The sequence below is a fragment of the Microtus oregoni genome, unplaced genomic scaffold (genome assembly GCF_018167655.1).
Source record: "Microtus oregoni isolate MIOR12 unplaced genomic scaffold, Mior012 000016F_ref0000370, whole genome shotgun sequence".
Lineage (NCBI taxonomy): Eukaryota > Metazoa > Chordata > Mammalia > Rodentia > Cricetidae > Microtus > Microtus oregoni.
In genome coordinates, this window is record NW_024543075.1 from 819,414 (window position 1) to 842,602 (window position 23,189).

Below are 23,189 nucleotides of genomic sequence, written 5' to 3' on the forward strand. Positions count from 1 at the left end.
CTAAACCATGTTTGTATTCAAATGAAAAATACTGGACGTGTTAGAGCAGAGAGTATTTTTAATGGAAAATTAATTGATAACACAATTCTGTTTCAACGTTCTCTCTCTTTTGTTTTTTTAAGCATAAAGGACTGTGTGTGTTCCACAGTCTTCTGACGAGAAGGCCCCACACACAGGGGCTCACGCCTCTCAGCACTCAGTTCTCTGGTCGGGCTTTGCTTCTTTAGGTTGTGCATTGATCTGGGCTTCTCAGTTCAGAAGACAAGGCACTAGAACTATTTTTATCAGCTACATTATACATTGAAGATATATTGATCCCTCATCAAATATACAGTTACAGTATGGTTTTATGCAGATTAGTTCAAAACACCCAAGGCACACACTTTGTTTTTAAATCAAATTTTTTTTCGATTATTTATTTGAAGGCTCGTAATAAAGTTTCGGATTGGCTGTGAGCAGAGTTCTAGCAGAAGCCGCGAACAGTGGCTGTCGTGACTTTAAACATCAACCAGCAAAGACTATGAGCTGCAGACCCTCATCCCGGAGCACAGGAAGAATCAGCGTCATCAGTGGGAACTTGAAGGGTGAGCCATGGGGCTGACAGAACCTGGGGCAGGGTAGCGGACACCGCCGGATTCTGCCCAAAGCAGGCAGTCTGTATACCTGTGGTTGTGGGACCCCTCCATCCAGGATGCTCCCACCCAGGGCATCCAAAGGTGCAGACATGGTACAGACCCCCAGGGAGCAGACGCCTCAATACAGTTCAAGAAAAGAGAAGGCTGACCAGTAGATGTCCCCTGATGGATCTCCACCTTATTACCAAGGGGTCTGGGAAATGTCACTGGACCGTGAAACTGGGAGAACTGAGGGTCTGGGAGGATCTGCTGGGGACTTCAGGGAGCAAAGGACAAGGACGGGGACGCAGTGGCTGCTGCTCCTTGGGTGTGTCCAAGAAGAGACTCTGTCGGGGAACTCAGGAGGCCAGAGGGGTTCAGCGGTTTTCACATACACTTTCCGGAAGTGCACGGACGGCTCTGGACCCCTGACTTAGCAGTTTGCTAAAGACCCAGATTCTCTCTTGCTCCCCTGGCCTTAGTCCACTGCAGCTCACAAAAACATCGGCTGGTTAGGTCAGCTGGAGAAGCTACTTGGTCGTCAGCTCCCATGACCTCTGGCCAGCCAACACCCTTCAGTGTGGCAAGGACACCTCTCCTCCCAGGAAAGCTTGGCTTGGTCTCTGGGTGCCCCTGCATCTACCCTGAAACAAAAGGGACAGCCAGGCCTGGGGCTCTCAGGAGTGGACACACAAGCCCACTTTGACATTTTGCACAATTCTAAAATAATATACAAGGTTTCCACTTAGACAATGAGGGCACTTGAGGAAACAGGCCTGAGGCGAAGTGGCTGAAGGAGAGATGCCACGCCGTCACCTGGTCCAGGTAAAGCTGACTAAGGTGTGGGAAACACCCTACACCGGATGGCAAACTTGATAGCTCTGAGGAGTCAGGTTCCACCTTCCCCTTTGTAATCAGAACCACAACCTTATTGCAAGAGTATATTTATTTTTTTTACAGTAATTTTGGTTGCCATACAAGAGATCGAAGGATTGGGGGGGGGGTGCAAAGTACAGGAACTTTCTCTCTCTCTTTCTCTCTCTCTCTCCCTCTAAATAAAGTCTAAAAAGAAAAAGAGCACAAAATTAACAGCAACAAAGATAATGTGACATGTGTTGTTACACACAAACTCTAGTGTGAAACAAGTTAGTATTTAAAACCGAAAATTGCTAATGGGAGAAAAAAAAATCATTATTTGTGGCCCCCCAACCCGCACACACACAAAAAAGTCCTTGCCAGGTCAGCTGGGTAATGTTTGCTTGTTCAATAACTTAGGAAAAAACTCACCATTTTATTAACTAAAGTATCACAAAGGTTTCTTATGTAAAGTTTCAGCACGGCAGCAGTCACACTGAGTTATTTTTAATTGTATGAATTAAATCTAAAATGCGCACGGACACCCCAGAGCAGGGATCCTGGCGGGTATACACAATTTACAGCTTGAGAGATTTTGGTTTTGTATACACAATATTACAGAAACTAGGCATGTAAATTTATGCAGTTATTTAAATTACAGTATATAACAAAAGTTGATCTTAAAACCTGGAAGAGTGGTAACATGGTCCTCATGAGCAGTTTAACATCTGATTCACCACTGAAGGGGGTCCTGGAGCAGGGCCTGGTCCTGACATGTTCCAACTGGGGAGAGCAATGGCGGCAATTTCGATGAGGGACTATTGCTTTTTTAGCAACATTAGCTATCAGAGATAGAGACCAGTCATCTAGGCAAATGTGTGTTCGGGTGGTTGGGGGTGGGTTCTGATAGGCCCAGCGGTGTTTCTGTGCCGAGACGCTGCTAAGCAGAACTGGCCTATCAGCTCCCGAGGCTGGCAGTCAGCTTGCTTCTGCTTGGTGGCATGTGGCTTGAAGTCTAAGGAAGGCAGTCATGGCCTGTCACCCGCTGCCTAAGTTCAGCGGGTCCCAAGCCATCAGGTCTCCTGCCTGGCATCTGCCTGGCACTGAGCACAGAGGTAATGCCAACCAGAGGCAAAGGAAAGGAGCCCAGTGACATGGCACACTGAGGGGACTTCGGAGAACCACCCATGGAAGACAGATTAATGGCAGGGCTACACTTCCACACTCTGAACTCTTTGCCGGCGACCCGCAGTGTCTTGATTCGTGTATGTCTGGGGCATTACTCCTTCACCTTGCTGTGGGGAACCGACAGGACCCAGACAAGGTGCTCGCCAGTCACCTGCTACCAGGTGAGTGGATGACTCACAAGTTGGGGTTGGCCTGCCAAGGGTTTTGGGAGCAAAGTAAGATTTGAAGCCTTGGTCTCCATTTCAAGGGGTGTGTGAGGGAATGTGTATGTGTGTGTGTGTGTAGATGCGTGTGCGTGTGTGGGCATTGATTTGGAGAAACTGCCAAGCTGTGGATTGCAATCCTTTTGAAGAAATAATTGCCCTTCAGTGATGGTGCTGTGGCAAGGCTGGGAAGGGAAGAGCTGCAGGCTATGATGTGTCCAGGGAAGAAAACTATTTTAAAAGGTTGCTTGTATAATTGTCCCAAGGAAATGGTGTCATTAAACCATGAACCCTTTCTCCCTTTAGCATTCCAGCACGAGGTGGCACAGAGGCTGCCCAGTAGACCAGCCACTTTTCTCCCCCTTAAAATATTGTGCTTATGAACTATCTGTACACATATTTAAACCTGTGGTAAAGAAAGATTTTTTTTTTAAAAAAATTGCTAAATTTTATGTGTTCATTCCAGAGCTGTTCCAGGCCTTGTCAGACATGTGGTTGTGAGCATAAGTGAAGAAAAAAAGAGAAACAATGTTTTATAATTAGAGATGGGCTGGGCTAGTTCTGAAATAATAAAACCATAACCTGACATTGACGTCTCCTCTGAGTGCGGGGGAGAGGGGGATTCGGGAGCCTAGCTGGCTGCATAGTGGCTGTGTGCAGTCGGTGACCTCCCTGGGACATTAGAGGTATTGTTTTGGGAGGGAGGAGATCTGGGGGAAGGGCAGACTCAGGCAGCGGGCCTGAGGTGAGGCTTGGTCCAGGATGCTCCCTGCCTTCCTTTCCACACACGCCTACACTTTGCCACAACCTGTGCCCCACTTTCTGTCCACCAGGTCTTGACCATGGGCTTCTCTGAGACCCAGACTTACAGTTAAGACAAGCTGGTGGGATCCCCGCTATCTGAGAGAAGGGAGAAAGGCCCCTGAGTTCCACCTTTCTTGGCCTCTGAGAGGCAAAGGGCTGCCTCAGCAGGATGCTCCCCATGGCCTGGTGTGGATGGAAGGCATGGCATCCCATTCTCTCCCAGGGAGGACAACAGCTTCCCTGGGCAGCCGTGCTTACCACGAGCCTCAGGTCTTCTTGTCCTTGTCAGAACAGTTTGCTTATCTGTCCTGACCTCTGTGGAGCTCAGTAGACATCCAGATAGTTAAAGTAAATTTGAGAGCCCCCGCCTCTCTCTCCTGGGTAGCTGCTGCTCTGGGCAGACACCTGCTCTTGTCCTGGAGGTTGTGGGCTTAGACAGCCACACACTGGTTGGCTCTGCAGCCAGGCCTCCCTCCTCTTCAGGATCGTGACTTTGTGCTTTGACTAACTCCGTGTGACTTCAGTTTGGCCACCCTGGAATTAAATGCTAATCGGTTTGCAGGAATAGAGAAAGCAAGTTAAGCAAGCTGGGCACGATCCCGTCCACACAGCCACCACTGCCAAGGACCTTGGGGCCAAAGAAGCTCAGATGCACATCACAGGAGTCAGACAAAGAGGCGGATGGGATGGCATTTCTCTACCGTCTGGCTCAGGCAGGGCTCCACCTGGAGCTGCTCATTGAGAGCCGAGCACAGGGGAGGGATATGAGCCAGTGAGCCCACCCGGAGGCCACAGGCCTGAAGAAAGGCTGTGTTCTGGGGCTGGAGGGTGAGAGCTGCCCAGAAGGCAGAGGAGGGAGGCCTCAGGAGGTATCTGGAGTACACTGGTACCTGCCACAGGAGGAGAGGGTCCCACATGCCATCGACAGGAACCTCTGGGACCATGACAGAAACCCCCCTTACCATCCCTTTGGACAGAAGCCGCCCAAGAAATCTGCATGGAGAGCTGGGTTTTGAGGCCCTGGTTTGGCCACACCAAGGACACCCACAGCGTTTCTTTGGGTACCCAGAGACAAGCTCACGGACCGAGAGTGGTGCTCTCAGCCTCTGTTTGGCCACCACACATTTCAACATAAGCCCATCTCTACTTATAACAAAGGAGTCTGTAAAGGCCCAGGGCAGCCACCCTTATCTGTCCAGCAGCTGTTTCAAAGCCCTTTCTATGTTCATCCTATGCCCGACTCGAGTCACCCCCAGATCTATCAAGTCTTCCTTCTGGAGGTTTGGCAGGTGGCTACCATCAATCTCATTGTCCATGAAGGTCTCCTTGTGTTCACCCAAGTTCAGACTTTCCAGCCAGTCTGCCACGTCTGGTTTCGTCCACAGGTGGACAGGCTTAGTTGTAAAAGGCTTATTTGAGATTGGCTGTTGCAGTATTGAAGGAGATGGTGACCTGCTGCGTCCTGCTGGGTTCAAGCCAAAGAGGTCCCCTGCAGGGGACTGGCTCGGAAGGCTAAAGACATCTGAGAGTGTGGGGGAGGGAGAGGCTGCGGCAGCAGACAGAGGGGTGGGCAGAATCTCTTTGTTCAATTCTGTGGGTGAGACCACGGGGCTCGGGGCTCGCCGTGGTCCTGAGGTCCTGCTTTCATAGTCGGGGGGCCGGCTCTGCAGGGAGATGGGCTGGGAGGTGCCGGGGCGAACAGTGAAGGTGACCGTAGTGCTCCGTGTTCCTGAGACTGTGCTCATGATCTCCGGGCTTCTGAAACAGCAAGGAGAGAAGAACATCACTTCTTGGTCATTGAGGATCGGGGATGGGAGGGGGAGGCACCCACACCACAGCAGAAAGTCTGCACCGGCAATGATACAGACTGCCATGCCAGTCAGAAGGGAATAGGTAGAGCGGGAGGCACCGCAGCACAGCAAGCCAGTCGCCACTCACCTGGGCCAGGCTGAGAGGAACCTGGGGGACCTCCTGTGCAGGCCAGAACGAGCCTGGGCCCTCTCCAGTAACATACACCTTACAGAGGACAACCGGCCAGGGCTCTGCTTATGGGTTAAAGTCCTTAGATTTGGGACAAATGTGGGGTTTTCATTGCTTTACAAATGCCACACAGGCATGTGGGGTTAGAAGAAATTCTCCTGGGGCACTTAGGGGGCAGAGCATCCAGGCTGCTAAGTTCTGGTGAGCAGTGTTTCACTGTGGGCTTCGGGGTGTACCCATGCACTCCCTCCATGACCCTATTCCCACAGGAGACAGAAGCCCCCTCTCCCAGTGGTGGCCACGGGTGGTGTCCTTCTTGCTATGTCTGGGTAGGGGAGATCCTCAGAGCAGGGAGGGACAGGCTCAACTCTCCCAGAGCCTATCTCCTCAAGCCCAGTGTGGGAGGATGATCCCCATTGGGAGGAGGACCAGGAAGTTCTCGTCCTCACTCACCTATCTGGAGGTGGTGGTTTTATGAAACATGTTCCCCCCCCACACATGCTGGGCAGCCCCCCTGAAGACTTTCTAGCCACACAGCCGGGGAGGTGAAGCCTCCCTCCAAGGCTTGCTACTCGCTCTGCTGCCTCCAAACCGCAGCCTTGTGACTATAAGACACCTCCAGGGTGAAAATAGGCGCGTCTCTTGACCTGGGCTCGCTCATGGGAATGCGGACACACTATACCCCTCTCATTTCTGGAAAGGTCCATCCTGCCACAGGCACAACCTGGACTGGCGTGGCTCAGAGTTTAGCCCACACACCTTCATGTCCTGTGGAAACTGGTAGGGATTGAGAGTCCACCTCTTAGGGGCTTCTGGGCTGTGGTGTTATGGTGTGTGCCTTGAGCTAAAACTTCTGGTGTTGGTACACTGAACTTGGGGGACCTCTTGACCCCTGCAGGGTTCCAAGATGCTAAGAGACTAGGACCTCTTCAGAGCCTAAGTGAAGGGTGAGACCCTGAGGCAGCATACCGTGGTCCCTGGAGGGCACTCTGCCTGTCCCTTTCCCTTGGGTGCTGTTTGTTTTCTTTGCCTGCCGTGTGTCTGGGTGAAGTCACTAGCTGGTCACCCAGGCCCCTCTCTGTCCCGGGGAACACCCTTAATAGGTTAGGAGTGACTACCTCAAATACGGGATATGACAAGGGTAGAAAGTAGGTGTGGGTTCTGTGGGCCAGGACTCTGATGTGGATTGATGCCGGGGATCATCAGACCTGCAGTGACGGCTTCTGAGAAGTGTAGGTACATATGGAGCATGCCCCAGAGTGCTCTTTCCAGCAAAGTTTGCTCACACAGCCTGGTTACTGGTTATACTCATGGGCAGGTCATTTTGGCAGGCCTGAGGCAGTCCATGGAGAGAGGCCCTGAGCCCATCTGGGCCTTGCAGCTTTCAGGGAACCCCGAGGATTCAGTTCTAGGTCCTCATGGAGAGGTAGGCCAGGGACATGGTAAGGGTCTGTGGAACCCGCCCTGTCCCCCTCCGATTCTCAGGTTGTAGGTGAGCCATTCCAGGTCCAGCCTGAACAAGCACTGCAGTTGCTTGGCTCTCTTTGCAATGTGCATGTGTGTGTGTGTGTGGGGGGGGGGGCTCGTTTCCAGCATGTGCCACCTCCCTATGCAGATGTGGGGCTCCCTTAAGCAAGGACCTGAGGAAGGAGGGAGGCAGACCAGTGTCCTACAGGAGCTCCTGAAAACTACCGAGGCAGGGAAGAGCTGGGAGGGACATGTGTAGTTCTGTGCCCAGCACTGGCCTGCCCCTTGGTTGGGGGTCAATGTGGTTGGCATGCTAGTCCCCCAAGAGCCAGCAGATGCCTGGGCATTGCTCAGCACCCTGGGCTGGGCTTGCTTTGGACAGGATGGACTCTGCAGCAGTTGCTGCTGGGAAACGGGTAGGAGCGGGGACAGTGGCACACAGGGGAACACTCAGCAGGCTGCACTTACTTCTGCTCAGCATGACCCTCTTCTGCACACAGCACCATGGGAGAAAACAGAAACGACACAGGGAGTGGTTGAGACGACCTGCAGAACTGACTGGGAAGTGAGAGGCAGCAGCCTCCTCACGGGGGAAAATAAGATGGGTTGGATCCTGGCTGAATGCTCCACCTCAGAACCCTCCTGGCAGGCAGCCCAGTGGCTCAGATCTTGTGCTCACGTGAGCAAGGGAACCCATGCCTTCTCTGGCACTCAGAGAAGGAAGACTTCCTGACCACGGCTCACAGCTATTTCCCTAACTCGGCTTGGGAATGAGTCAATATTCCCAGTGGACAAGGCCAACCTGCCCAGCCTAGGGCTTTCTCAAGTTTACAACACAACATGGCAGTTAGTGCAGCAGCTAACAGCAGGGATATAGTCCTGGCCACCGTTTGGGGCCTCAGGTGCCCCACCCAGCACAGCGATTGCTGAGTAGAGTTGGACTAGCAATGATGGCTAGCTTGCCGGCCTGCTCTGAGCCTTCTGGGTAGCCTGCCTCCTTCCTGGTGAATCACTCTGTCATGACTCACTGGATCCTCCCGCGTGCGCAGATCATTATGTTGCTAGGCAACGGCCGGGCTGCTGGGCGGCATACACAGAAGTCTGTTACCCTGATTTAGAATAGATACACACTCACAAACACCCGCCTCTGGGAGGATCATCTCTCGCCTGCTTTTAAAATCAAATTCATTTTTTAAAAATGCGAGAATTAAAAAAAATAAAACAAATCCAGCTGCTGGCGGACACGCGTCACCTGTCTTCCCTGGCGGGAACTGATGAGCTGGGAGGCAAATGGGCAACAACATTTACACTGTGGTTACTGATTCAGTTGGGACCTGAGCAGCAGTGTGGCCAGCACCAGTGTTAGGGTTTAGAACCCTTTGGACATGGACCCTCAGCCGCAGGCTCGCCTCTGTAAGAACCATTTACTCCTAAACCACTTGTCTCCTCTCCTTTCTTTTCTCCTTCTGCATTTCCCATCTTTTGGTGACTTGAAATAAGAGTCTCACTGTTGACCCAGGTTAGTTTAGAACTTGTAGCAACCCCCCTGCCGCAGCCTCCCTAGTACTGGTATCAGAAGTATAGAGAACCACGTCAGGCAGCAGACTGCTTTCTCGTGAAGCTGCTCTGCCTTTCCAGGCTCCTACAAATGGGTCGTGGGGCTTGCACTGTAGGAGTGGCACCCTGGTCTCTCCCTAGGACTGTTCTAGTGTTTGCTCAAGTTTCAGAAGCTGGGACCCCTCAGCACCCCTCATCCCTGGACCCGGCTCTCTCCAGGTCTTAGGGTATGGTCCAGAACTGGCGTACAATGGTAACAGCAGAAGGACCGGCTGTGGCCACCGTGCTAGCTTCCTGCCGAGGAAGCTGCCTCGGTCTCCACATCGCTCTCAGCGTTCCCACTTCGCTCACACGTTGCTAGGTTAGAAAGGTGCCTACTTCCAGGAGAAACTGTCTACCTGTGACAGACTCTTGTCAAAGGAGGGATAAGATCAAGAGAGAACACCCGAGGGGACTGGCGAGATGGCTCGGTGGTTTAGAGCCCTGGCTGCTCTTATAGAGGAGGACCCAGGTTCAATTCGCAGCCATCAGTTATTCTAGTTCCAGAGGACCCAATGCCCTCTTCTGGACTCCACTACGTGTACATGGTGCACATACACACAAGCAGACAAAACAACTGCTACACATAAAAATAGATACGTTCTTTCTAGAAAGGAGACCTGCTATTCAACGGTCGAGGGAAGGAACTGTCAGAGGTGTCGCCTCAGCATGTGGACTGTGGCAGAGAGTGCCAGGCAGTCCCCGCAGCAGCATACCCTCTAGTTTCGGTTCGTGATGGAGGCACCTAAGCTGCCTGACAGTGCAGAGAGCTTGAGATGCCATGGAACAGGAGCCTGAGCTCTGGGGCCAGCTGGGCACGACAGTTTAATCATCCATAAAGATCAGTTTCAGAACCGAGAGGCTGGATCATACAGGCGAGCAAGCTGAGAGCCAGGGGACACTGCCAGAGGCAGGAGATGCTGCAGTTCAGGGACCTAGGAGTTCAGGACAGCAGGGGTTGAGTGAAGCCCCGTAGGCTCCTAAACACTGCCTTCCCAGGGATCTTGGGGACCCGGACTTCCTTAGTACCATTGTTTTCCTCCCAAGCCCCTGTGTGCTTCAGCAAGATGGAGGCCAAAGTGCTGGCCAGAAGTGTGACCACACCCTCAGAAGGAGCTGTGGGGATCCCTCCAGCACTCACTACCCCGAGATCTAGGGAGGGTGAACACAAGCCGAGTCTGTCCACGGATGCTGGAAGAGAACAGGTTTTACCCTGCTTTCTAACGACAGCCAAGGGAGGACGCTCCTATGTCCCAGGTCATAGCCAGTTCAGCCTGGGTCTGTGCTTACAGGCGGGCAGCCTGGTCTAGTTCTTCATCTCCAAGACACCTCTCCTCTTCAGCATGTGTATTTCAGGTCACTCAAAAGCATCCTCCCCATGTCCACACGCAGGCAGCCTCGGGGATTTCAAAGACACCGGAGTCCAGTTCTGGTAAGCCCTGGTCAGTCTCTGCATAGTTTCTACCCCTTGGATCTAATCCTGTGTCGTCGCAGCCTCTCACTCCTTGCCTCTTGGCTGGGCTCGGACTTGCCTGCAGGGGGAGTCCCTTCCAGCCCAGCTTCACACTGTCCACCCGCTGTGTTCAGGGTGCTGTGCTTCCGGGGTTTCTGTACAGCGGGCTCCTTCTTGTATTTCAAGTCATTGGAAATCACTTCCTCGGAGAACCAGCTCCTTTCTGCACAGGGGCGCTCTATCTTGACGGAGTATCCTTTTCCCTCTGGGGCACTTACCACATTGCCGTCCGGTCTCACTTTGTATTTGCCATTTCTAACCTCAAGAACTTGGCACTCCCCCAAAAGGGGCAAAGACTGCGCTTCTCAATGGCACCACATGGCGCCTGGTACCTTGGGCCATCAACAGAGGCTGGCGGTGCGGAGGGCCATGGTGTCCTCTGTGGTGATGTCCTCTTGTCTCTTTCTTGGGTTGGGTACTGGGCTACAGACAGTGGCTGCTAGTGGCTTATTGAACTCCCTATCATGGCTGGGCACTGGTCTCACGCTGCTTTAACCAGGACAACTAAGTGCTCTGCCTAGATCCACAAAGCAACAAGAATGTCACTCGGGCCTGCCACCTCCACGGTGGGCAGATACATCAGCAGATACATTAGACAGGAGGCCTCTGAAAGCCAGAAGCTCTGTCTAGCTAAGGAACATCCCAGGGTTCCCATGATGCCTTTATGTATCTATCCCACAGGGGCTGAGGCAGACACCACACAGCCGTGTCCTCTGAGTTCTAGGCTCTTGGGGAGGGCAGAGCTGCTGAGCAGTGGGCTCAGTATTGGAGCACAGCCAGTATAGGAGGAGCCTGCGGGCAGTGGGGGAAGAGTGATTTTAGATCCATCCGCTTCCTTCCTTCCTTCGTTCTGGTCTGACTCGAACTATGAGATTGCTTCAGGATCAGGCCTGTGGCTACAACTGCCCCACGGCTTCGCTCCATGGATTTTTCAGGTAGGCCCAGGAGGTGTTTCTGATAAAGAAAATCCCCTTTCAACATATTTGTAATTAATTTTGTAATTCCACATTGCCCTGATTTCGGGGTCGGGTAGAAACCTTGACTATACTAAAGTTAGATCCCTTACACCCAAGGAAGTCAGTGCCAGGCCATCTAACGTTTGCTCCTCCCTGGACCCTGTCCTGGCGCTGGCGTAAGTTGAGTTTCTCAGTGCTCATAAGAGACTCCAGCAGCGAAAGGAACATGATTTCAAAGGCGAAATGAATTCAGCAAAACTCCTCTCACACGGTGGAACCACCGAGGAACAGAGCTGGCTCTTCTTTGGTGAACAAAGTCACCATTGAGGAAACAGGGTCTCTCTGCCTTAGCGTGTGTCACTTCAGACGACATGGCCAGTTTTTACTTTCCCTCAAACCCTCATTTCTTTTTTCCTCAGTAATAATCCCCTCCATTGGATTTTGAACCTCATTTTGCTCAGGATAATTCAGGACTCTCTCCCGTTTTGTTTTTGAGACAGGGTTTCTTTGTGTAACACTGGCTGTCCTGGAACTAGCTTTGTAGACCAGGCTGGCCTTGAATTCACAGAAATCTGCTTGCCTCTGCCTCCCAAGTGCTGGGATTAAAGGTGTGCGCCACCACCACCACCTGGCTCAGAACTCCCAACTTTTATAAGCATTTACAAGTGGTGGCAAGATGCCTGCATTGAGTGAACACAGTTGTCATCCTGGTCCCGACAGTGAAGGCAGCAGAGTTGTTTGAGCAATGTGAGCAGGTGGCCAATGCACCTGAGACAAGAGGCAGAACTTGGACCTCTAACTGCCACATGGGATGCATTGGTGGGTCTGTGAACTACCTGTGGTCCCGTGTCTTGCTGTTGCAGCTGATATCCCAGTGCCCTATGTGTGTGCCCAACCTGGTGCAGTCCTTAGATCTGAAAAGGAGGGTTGGAGGTATGTGTTTCCTCTACTGCTTGAGGTCAGTCACTGTCATCTCTCCCCTCAGCAGCAGGAGAGTTCCAGGTCCAACAGATGCTCCTGTCTTCTTGGGAGCTCAGTCTTACAGATGGTCTTCAGTGGCCCTGTCTCTGCAGTCAATCCCCATTGCCATCTTAGGAGTAGTAACTTCCCACAGAGTCCCCTTGACTGTGCTTCACGGCTCTTATGTGGAACCCATGTGACAGAATGCCTGGTGTTTGAAGGTCTTAGCTAAAGTCCTTGCTGTGAGAAGCTTGGGTTATGAACAAATTGTCTGGGTGGTTGGCAGTGCTGCCCACTGGGACTGTGCTGGTGATGGTCTCTCTGAGCTTACCCTGACCTGGCAACCAGGAATCCCAGCACCCAGTGGAGGGTAAGACTCCCTCCATTCGGAGCCACCAGAGATTGTCTAAGCAGGAAAACAAAGGACAGGGGATCACCTGCGGCCATTCAGAATGACCCCGTGAATGAGGCCAGTAGACAAGCTCGGCAATCCTGACATGGGATCCCCCTCGCCAGTGAGCTCTGCAGTCCTGAACTCAGTTCCCTCTCAGCTTCTCTTCTGCTGAAGATGGCTGTAACAGGGGGGCAAGAGAGGCTGCGAGTCTGTCCTAAGTCAGCTACCTGCTTAGCCTCTCTGAAGAACGGACTTACTGCCCAGGACCCTGCTGTCATAAACACCACCCCGGGGCTTGCAAACGTTTCACAAGGGGATGGACAACAAGGGGTTGCGCGGCACGGTCAAAGGGCGAAACACGCACATTTTAGAGACGTCAGAATATAACTTGCAGTTGTTTATGTAGTTACATCCACCAGAAGTGAGGGGTTTCTGCAGATGTCCCCTAGCTAGCAGGGAGCCATGGGAGCATGCTTTTGCACACCACCTGTAGCGGGTGTCCTGGCAACGGGCGGCGGCATCCACACACTTCTTTACATCGACCAATCAGTATTTCTCAGAGGAGTAAAGCAGGCATCCAAGTCATTCACTTTACAAACACACAGAAAGGTAAGAGAGAGAACCGTGGCTCACAGCCCAAACCTCAAGACTCAAATGCAGTGTGATGTTCCTGATTAATGGGCTTGGTTGTTTGAATCAGACGCCTGCCCAGCGGGAGAATAAGGAAAGACTTCATTAGTCAAAACTATGAAACCTGAGCTCAGCCATCAGTCGGAGCAGCTGAGAAGCACAAGGACATGAACAACATCATGCATGTACACGCACGGAAACAAAAACAAGAGAGCCACGGAGAGGGTGGAGTTTTCAGGGCTTCTGGGTACCATCCCAAAGCTTCATATAGTCAAGGGGTTGTTCTAGAACCTTCTGGTTGGGTGTAGAAAGAATGAATTTATTCTACTCCCATCCCAGTGAAGGTAGCCTGTTAAACCCTACACGATGCTGAAAATGGCCCATTGGGCCCAACTGGCAATGAACCCTTTGGGATGTCACCCTGGGTAGGGTGGTGAAGCCATGCAGCAGGTGTTCATCCTCAGCAAATGACCCAGCTCTTTCCCCAGTCCAGTCCTCAAACTAGTGATTGAGGGAGAGGGAATGACAGACGCATGTTCAGACACCTGGCTACACCACCCATCCTCTGGCCACCTCTGGTCACCAGTTTGGGTTTTAATGAATCTCTGCCTGCCTTCAAGATGGTCCCGGCAAAAGGCTGGAAGGAACGGAACAGAGACCTGAGCTTCCTTCTGGAAGCGACCATGGGCCTGGCCCAGTGCAATCTGGCGTCTTTATGTGTCTGTGTGTCATAGGCTGTATGACAGCCACGGTCTTGGCTCTGCTGTAGTCCGGTGACAGGATGGTGACAGGAAGGTTACAGCCTAATAGGTGTGGCAGAGACCACGATGGTCCCCTCTTCTCGATTGCATTAGTGGCTCTCCAGTGGTTTTGCTTGGCCAGTACTGGACCACACATGCCCAAGCTGACTGTGAACTTACCTTGGAGCGAGGTTGGCTGACTTGGCTCCCACGGGCAGTTCCAGCCCTTCCCCGGGCTTGATGGATTTCCCCCTGTTCATCTGCTGCAGAATGGAGTTTAGCTCACTGATGACATTTGCCTTTGGGCCTGAGAGAATTGGGCTTTTGACCTCTGTGACATCACCCCACAACTTGGAGGTCCTTGGCTGGATGACTTTTGCCATACTGGCCTGGGCACTGCCCGGTGGGGGTGGAGGTGCGGGTGGGGGGATCACGAAGCCATCTGTGTCCTCTTCCGGGAGCGTGTCTTGGTAAAGTGCATTGCTTTTGTGCACAATGGGCTTCATTTTTGGCTTTGGAGGTACTGGGGGTTTGTCAACCACAAAGGCTTGCCCGTCTGCATAGACTGTACAGGTATCCATGCTCTCCCCGCCCTCTGAGGACAGCGTGGAGATACTGGACACTGTGGAGATGGTGCTGGTTGTCTCGAGATGGTGGTCGCTGCTACTTCGGCTGTCCACCTCCTCGATCCCGGAGTCGGTGACGGCGTCAAAGCTTTCAGGGGGTGGCAGGAATGAGGAGGGCAGACAGTTTGAAATGCCCGTTGGCTTCTTACTGTCTGTAGAGTTGGCTGGCTGCCTGGAGTTCAACGAAGGGGGCTGAGGGGTGTCATTTTTCTTCTGCTTGACCAAGTCAGCAAGAGCGGGAACTGAAGCTGCCCGGTCATCAGGAATATCAAAACTATTTGCAAATTCCAGGGGAGGAGGCAACGGTTCTGTGAAAAGGAAGTCCTCATCCAAGTCCACGGACGCCAGAGGGGGAGGGGGGATGCGGAATGGCAGAATCACTGCCTCTTCCACGGAGCCCGCTGCCACAATGGTCCTGCCGGGCGCAGCGGCGGGCTCCGGGGCAGCGGAGATCTGTAAAGCACCTTCGGTTTTGGGAACGCCTTCTGGCACTGTGGAGGGTGAGTGGTCTGGCTTTATATCCACATCCTCTCTGTCCTCCTCTTCCTCCAGGGGTGGCCCTGCTGTGGGGATGTCCACCGTGTGCACCATCAGCAGGCCGGCTGACTTCTGCTGGGCCGTATCCACGATGTTGATCAGCATGTTCTTCTTATCGTCACTCCTCCGGTCCTTGCTCAGGTCTGTCTCGTACTTGTTCTCTGTCTCTTGCCGTCGCAGGGGACCCCGGGTGTTCTGCCTGGTGACTGGAGGAAAGCCGGACTCCACACTGGGCCGCATTTTGGTATCGATGTAGAGAGGCTTGTTGAGGTCAGCCTTGGGGACCTCCCCCTTGTGCCCCTGCTGAGACTCCTGCATGGCTCGATCCCTGGCAGAGAGTGCCAGGGCCAGTGGGGAGCTGGGGTCGAGCAGCCGCCCTGTGAGTGGGTGCACGTAATTCTCAGGGCTGGCTGGGCTGCCACTCTTGAGAGGAGCTGCTAGGCCACTCTCAGGCCCCTTGGCTTTGGATGTGGAACTCAGGGGTCCCCCGGTCTCCCCCGGAGTACCAGCCTCACCACCACCTAGGAAGTGGTTCTCCAGCTCCCTGGGTGCTGTCCCAGGGGTAGGCGATAGTGGCTGTTCCGTTCCATCCTCGTCACCAAACCCACCCTCCTCAGGGAAGTTGGAGGGCCGTATCCGGGGAGCAGGTGGCCCCAGACCCACATCCTCATCTCCCAGGTCTGTGGAGAGGAAGGCCGGGGAATTCCTCCTGGCTTCCAGACGCTTCTCCCGGTCACGCACAGCCCCAGCAATGGCGGCAGCGAAGGGACTGCTGACAGTGAGGCTGTCGTCTGGCCTCAGCTGGCCAGGCTCGGTGGCCTGGGGGTCGATCTCCATGCTGCTGCCCTGGCTGCTCTTACCGCTGCTGCTGGTGGAGGGTTCCTTGACGATGATGGTTGGGATGGGGATGGAGCATGTCTTCTCAGGGCTGTCCTCCACGTTGGACTGCTTCACCAGCATGCCCTTCCGCCTGGCTGGCTTGGCAGGGACGTAGACGGCCTTGCTGGCTATCTTCCCCACCTCTGAGTATGGGTTCTCAGGCATCTGTCCCCGCTTGGTGCGGAAGGTGGCCTGTGGGGCGGGGCTGCGGCTGTAGACATCTTCAGAGTCCAGGGAGAATCGGTCCAGCTCTCTCCTGTAGAACATCCCCTTTTCCCTCATCATGGTGGCCACAGTATCAGACCTGGTCGCTGGTGGCACCTTGGCGACGGGGTTCTGATTGAATGCAGGCTTAATTGTCCCATAGACTCTTGGAGTCGGGGACTTGGGGCAGTTGTACGTGGTGGGGGAAGGTGGAGGGGGAGACGGGGGCACAGACTGCGGCGGAGGGGGTATGTCCTCAGAAGTGTCCGGCATGGACAGGCTTCGGGTGAACTTCAGCATCGGGGGAGCCAGAAACTGCCGCTCTTCCTCTGTTATCCCTGTAAGCAGAAAACATGTTTTTAAGTCCGGCAATCTCAAAGCCCAATGGAGGCCCCAGGACTGTGTAACACACTGTGTCTTCACACATCACAGACTGAGACAGTAGACAGTTGTTAGACAGCACAGCACAGCCAGGACGCTGGGGTTAGTTACACACCCTCTAGGAGCCGGAACCAGAAAGAGAGGTGTTTGGTGTGGTGAACAAATCTAGGGATTTGCTTTTCTGGGGGCACACCATGGAGTCTGGGGTGAGGCTGTGTGTACCCTCAGGTCGAGCTCTGGCCATGTGAACCCAAAGATGTGGCTGCGTGTGCGTCCATAGAGGTGCTGGTGCAGGAGGCATCTGTCTCTCTCTGGCCTGGTGAGGGCTCCCACGGGACTGAGACTTTTATCCAACTCTGAGAGGCCATGTGAGTGGCATAAAGGTCAGGGCTGCTGGCCCTCTTGCCCAGTTACCAGGCGGATCTGCCACTTGTCTAGAACAGCCCACTACCTAGTGGCGGCCCATGTGTGCTACTAAAAGGTGCTACTGTTCTTGTGTGGTCTTCTCCAAGGGGACAATGACCAGTTTTGTCACTTGATTCCTCTGGGCCACACAGAGGGCTTTGTGTACATTGAACTCCTCAGCCCTCAGCAGGTGGCTGGCACAAAAGAAAGGCCATTCTGGCAAGGGCTGTCCCTGTGAGGGGAGGGAGTCTTGGTTCTCCACTTGGTCTTGGCCCACAGTAGCTGCAGGATGCTGATCCATCAGCACGCCAGTGGCCCAGCTCCACAGAAGCACTGCAGTGGGCCTGTAGGACCTCTGGAGAGTTGTGGTTGGCTGTCATGAAAAAGCAGAACCGTGTTCTGAGGCCTGACTGGCGAAAGTGTGTGAACGTGACCATGAGCAGGGATGTGGCTGCAGCCATGGCACAGCCTGGGTTTGCTCTGGGAGTATTAGCTGGGGTGACAGTAGGCTCCAGCACGGCCTAAAACACAGAGACAGAAGCAGCACACACAGCGGCAGACGCCAAGGATGGGTTCTCACACAGGGGCATGCAGGTTTTCAGAGGCAACAAAATGAATTACTTGAAATTAAAAAAAAAATTTCCAGGACAAACTACAGTCACTTATTCCATGAGAACTTCCATTTGATAAGGGTATTCCAAATTGAACATACTCCTGTGGGAGGCTAATTTGCCATCTCAGAGGTCTGTTGCTGAAGGAGATCTCTGTGAACCATATACTGTGAGTTGTCACCTAAAGGTGACATTCCCAAGGAGTAATAATTTAAGAATACCCCTTATAAAGTAAACCAGGATACATTCAAGTTACAGATTCCAAACTGGGGGTTCACTGACCTGATAGAAAGATTCTGCTGTCTGACAGGAGGAAATCAATTGTTATTAGCCAGAAAGATCCAGAAATACAACAAGGTGTGTGTACAGCTATGCCCGGCCCAGAGTATGCCAGGGGTGGGCGAGCCACCCAAGCTGCAGACGCCACCATGGTCATTATCACCTAGATGCCGCCTCCTGCCTCCTCCTCTGACTAAAAACAGACATGCCATGCCACTGGCAGCATCGTCAGGAGGAGCTTCTGGAACACACAGAGCTTATGTTTCTGGCAGTGCCCTGGTGAGGCTGGAGGTTGCAAACCCCCTCTCTTTATGTGGCAAGGCTCCACTGTGTCCAGCAGTAGCCTTGGCTTCCAGAAAGTTCACGTGGTACGGACCACACTGGAGTTTTTTTCTGTCTCGAGGGGTCAGGTTTACCTTGCCCTGTCCGAGCCAATGAGGGAAACGGGATGTTAGCGAGGAAGGCAAGCTTTCTTACACAAAGCGGTTCATACCTGACCCAGCCACCCGGAGAAGTATGTCCCTTGAGCTCAGTCTATGAAACATTGACTGGAGGGGTCTGCCCGCCTGGCCCGCCCTCCATCCTGCTCCCCCAAGTGCTTAGATTAGAGAAAACACCGTTAAAGGGAGGTTTTATACCCCACCAAGTTCAAGGGGCTGCCTGGTAGGAGAGAGGCTGGGCACCTGCCCCCTGGTAGGCAGGCCTGGTGGGGAATGGTTAGGGTCTAGGTGCCAAGGCAACCAATGGGCCAGGAGTCAGGAGCCCAGAACTCCTGAGGAGCTGAGGGCTGCAATTGAAAGCTTAGGGGCAACGTCTTCGGGTGGGGGTCACACTTCTTACCTATCGATTTCTGCCTTCGCATCGTACCTCGAGGGAGGCCCAGAAATGGGCCTTTCGGGCTCCCAGGGACCGTGGGCGTCATTACAGCAATCCCTTGGCGCTCGTACATGGACTGCAAACAAGAGAACCAGGTGAGGTGCATCCCTGGGAGCCCCCAACCCATACTGACAGGACCAGAAATGACAGAAAGCTCTGGGAGCAGTAGGCATCAATCACCATTGGCTTCCTCAGGCCACGCCCTCCCACACTCCATTTGGCTCCTGTGCATATGACACCAGCATGCCCAGCTCTAGGCAGCCACACTTTGCTGAGACAGCGTGCATCCCTGGGAGCCCCCAACCCATACTGACAGGACCAGAAATGACAGAAAGCTCTGGGAGCAGTAGGCATCAATCACCATTGGCTTCCTCAGGCCACGCCCTCCCACACTCCATTTGGCTCCTGTGCATATGACACCAGCATGCCCAGCTCTAGGCAGCCACACTTTGCTGAGACAGCATCTACCAGGCCAGTCGGCAAAGAAGCTCAGGGCCAGGATGGCTGGCCCATGGGAAAAACAGTGTGGTAGGCAGTGGGGTCTGATCCAGGCCAAACCCTGGGTCCTCATGTCCTCGTGACTTTGGTCAAATCCTCAGCTGGGATCCTGTTTCCTCTTCTAGCTACAATGGGTGTGGTCAGGTGACAGGGCCTGTGCAAATGAGTAGGATGCCTGACCTGTCACCCAGGAAGAACTGTAAGTGACCCCGGAATGTGTCACAAAGACTGCAGCGGGCTCTGTCCTTCCTGTGGCCTGCAGGTGGACTCTCAGAGAGCACACTCTGCCTCCTCACAGCTGCTACACCTATGCTGTGTGTCCTGCCAGTCTGAGAGAGATCGCCAGTTATGCCCCACAGGCCTGGGAGGGATTTGGGAAAGTTAAGGCCCTAAGGCGCACTAGGAACATGTTTGGGGGAACTCTGACAGGCTCATCTGGGCTTCAGAGCCTGTACTCTAGAGCCTGAGGCTGGGGAGGTAGGATATTGGCCCCTGGGAGGCCAGAGGAACGTGTCCCAGGGGCTGTCAGGGTGGAGAGTGGCTAGGTTGAAGGACGGGGCGCCACCTATGGGACTTTGAGAGGGAAGAGGACTGAAGTGAACATTTGAACTTCAGTAATATCTATTTTATTGCATATAAAACTCTTAACAAATTCATGGCAACTGTGGGTGTTATTGTCTGAAAGGGCTGGATTAAACCAAGCTAATCTGAAAGTGAGTCAAAGAAAATACCCAGCTATGTGGTGGGACAGTCAGTGTCCATACCTAGCAACGGACGGTGATGGTGACTAGAAACCAGAGGGAGGCATCAAGGGGTATGAAGCCCTCACCTTTGCCCAGACTCAGCCCTGGCTCCTGAGGAACTTGTCACCTCTTTTCTGGGAGTGCCTTTTACTTGGGGTGGGCAAGCATAGCAGCAGCAGCTGCTGTGAGCTGGCATCCAGTGCTTCCCATGGACTCAATGACGTCCAGCACACCAAGCAGCTTCCCTTCTAAGGATGCTGTCAACCCAGTTCAGAGCATGCGCTAAGCGTATGTACAGAGGACCAGTGTGTGGGGCTCTAGGAAGGCAACTGTCTGAGGAACACTTCCACAGCCTCTATGACTGTGGTCTCTTGATTGGGCATATGGAGGACACCCTCAAGGTCTGGGGCTCTGTGGATAAACCCAGGCCAAGATGGCATGCAGGAGTGGTGAGCTTTGCACTTTAGCCTGGTCACTGACTCACTGCAGATCTGTGTTGAACCAGAGTGCTCGCCCATGGAAATGGGCTTTGAACCTATGAAGAGAGGGTGTTGAAGGTCAGCTGCTGAATTGGCCTGCCCCATGCATGTTGAGCCTTCTGACTGCCCACCAGCCAGGCCAGCCCAAACCCTACCCAGTCACGCCCAAACCCTACCCAGTCCCACTGGCTCACGTTCACATCAGAGGCTGCTGGGAAGCACCGGCTAGTGGGCCGCTGCTTGATGGTCGCCACCCTCGATTCTATGGCCACATTCTCTGCGGTCCTGGAGGGCTTAGAGGCTGGCACTATCTCTTCGGGTTTATCTAGAAGACAAAGCAAGGGTGGGAGTGGCTTAGTCTCACGGCATTTTGGGGAGTTGGTAGGCTTAGCTAGGAGAATGCAGGCACGCAGCCACTGTGTCTGGAACAGCGGGCAGGCTGTGGCGTGGGGAGCAAGCATGCATCTCTCCCCACTCCACACATCCCACTAGGGCACCACCACGCATCCCAGACCTCACCTGCCTGAGGTGTGTACACTGGACAAAGACAATGGGAGACCTCAGCATCTCAGCCTTCCCCTATAGAGACCACTATACCACCCAGGACCTGTGACTTGCCATCTTCAGATCCAACAAATGGGGTTTGTTATTGATGGTATCATGTTAATTTTGGAATTACTATTATTATTTCGAGCCAGAGTCTCATTATTTAGTTCAGACTGGCCTTGAACTTTTGTTTCTCCTATGCAAGTCTTCTGAGGGTTGAGACTACAGGCCTGTGTCACCAGGTATGTGACACACACACACACAAACACACACACACTCATAAATGTGGTCCTTTTCGTAACTAAACACAGTTTCCAAGGCAAGCAACCTGCACCAAGGCTGGGATGTTGACTGTGTTTAGTAAGCCAGATACAATGGCAGAGACCCCAGACATCTGAGCCTGTGCTGCATAGGGAACTTTCATATTCTCCCCATGCTAGAACATCCCCAGTTCTAGAAAACGAAAACCAAAGCTTAAGGAGTCCTGGAAAGTGAAAGAGATGTAAAAAAGAAAAAAAAACAACTTGAAAATGAAAGCTCATTCTAGAATGACCCTGACAACTGAGGTCCCAAAACCAGGCACAAGGCTTTGTCTAGGTCACCAGAACACAGGGACCCCATTCCCTGAGACCCATAGTCAGTGGCCCCCAGCCTCCCAGAGGCCCTTGAGGAAAAGGCCCCAGCTGTCCCAGGCTGTGTTTTCTGCAAGATGCCCTGGGCCAGGATGAAGTTGATGGGGAACCATGCTTGCGGACACCTCCCATATCGGATCATTTCTGAGGTACACGGAATGCTAGCTTCTAGATTATTCGTTGTACAAGCTGAGTCCTATAGGCAAGCTCTCCCATTCTGGCTCTGATATGACTGCCTGTTTAGTGAACACAGGGTGACAAAACTACCAAGTCATCCAGGGTGCTACTTGGCAATGGTGTGTTGGAGAAGCTGACCCTCTGGCTGAGTACCCAGAGCCACGGTAGCGCTCAGTGTCCAGTGCAAAGTCACGTTTTCTAAGAAGGCAGGCCAGAACCAAAATCCCTTGAGGAGGACTCCAGAGGAAGTGGGTGTGCTGGGGTTGGGGGCAATGAAAGTATCCACCATAGCCCGACATCCTGAGAAGACCGCTAATTCCAGACCAGTATTGATTCTAGCAGTCCAGATGATGTCTGCAGTCCACATGTGGCCCATGCCAGGTCCTGCACAGCCTTGGAGCCTTCCCACATGTGTAAAGAGCTTAAAGAAGGACGAAGACTGTAGGAGACCGCAGGCCTGCAGACTCACACAGTCTCAGGTGCTGTGTCTCTTCATAGCTGACTCTGATACCTGGGCCCACAGGCTTCTCTGGTCATGGGCCTCTGCCCCCTCAGGGATTGGTCAGGCAACTGCTTGGCTCCTGTCTCCACTGGCAGTGAGGACATTTGCAGCTCCAATCACCCATGTGCTCCGGCCCGAGTCACGAAGCCCTCATTTTAAAGCGTCACCCTCACTCCCCTGGGCCTGCCCATTCCTGCTGGAGTGTCTGTCACCTGTAGTTGTGTCTGCTTACCACTTTGCACACCGGCAGACTGCTTTCCACCACGTGCTATAGGCCATGTCCTCCTGACTCTCTGCTGTCTTCCTCCAGGACTCCAGGTTGGCTTTTATGGCCGGGACAGAACTCATTTCTGTGTAGTCCCCACGGGCCACCTGCCAGCTGGGCGGATACTTGTGTGGCCGGCTTTGGTGAGCTAACCAGGACACACTGGCCTGTCTTGATCGGCGCTCCCACACTATATGCCAGATCCCTCAGTATGGGTCATTTGGCTTAGCTTCAGCTGAGGTGAATCCCACAGTCTGTTCTTTCAAGGATCTCCCTAGCACTGGAGAGCCATGTCCCACCACTGCAGTGGGTGCTGGCAGGGAACACTGACCTCACTCTAGAAGTCCCCTCCTCTCCTTTGAGGTGTTTGTGCTGAACCTGCTCCTGCTGTCCACAGAGGTTGAGTCTGGGGGACACAGCATCCTGAGCCTGGAACGTGGGGCACGCGGAGGCCACTGAGTTACAAGGAGTGACTCTTGGTGTTTGATGTGGAGCGCTCTGGACACCTGCAAGAATCCAGCCACCTCCAGCCTGCGCACAAACCTCGAAAAGCGAAGGTCCTCTCCTGGCTGGCTCACCCTGTGAGCGCTTGCCTAGGACTACCAAGCAGAGGTGTGGGTGAGATTCAGAAAGCTCCTGGTTTTCCTGC

General features: G+C 53.3%; 1 protein-coding gene across 9 annotated transcripts in view; it reads right to left on the reverse strand.

Annotated features, from left to right (window-relative positions):
• Positions 1-51: 51 nt before the first annotated feature.
• Positions 52-23,189, reverse strand: part of Shank2 (SH3 and multiple ankyrin repeat domains 2) — a 456,357-nt gene continuing 433,219 nt past the window's right edge. For 7 of the 9 annotated variants that reach the window (XM_041666922.1, XM_041666927.1, XM_041666926.1 and 4 more), the window contains 5 exons: positions 20,613-20,743; positions 18,663-18,774; positions 17,826-17,846; positions 14,081-16,484; positions 52-5,422 (listed from right to left, as the gene is read on the reverse strand). In XM_041666922.1, the coding sequence (XP_041522856.1) occupies positions 4,852-5,422; positions 14,081-16,484; positions 17,826-17,846; positions 18,663-18,774; positions 20,613-20,743 (3,239 nt within the window). In that variant the 3' untranslated portion in view covers positions 52-4,851. The remainder of the gene's footprint in view (positions 5,423-14,080; positions 16,485-17,825; positions 17,847-18,662; positions 18,775-20,612; positions 20,744-23,189) is intronic. The other 2 variants (XM_041666925.1, XM_041666928.1) reach the window with 2 other exon arrangements.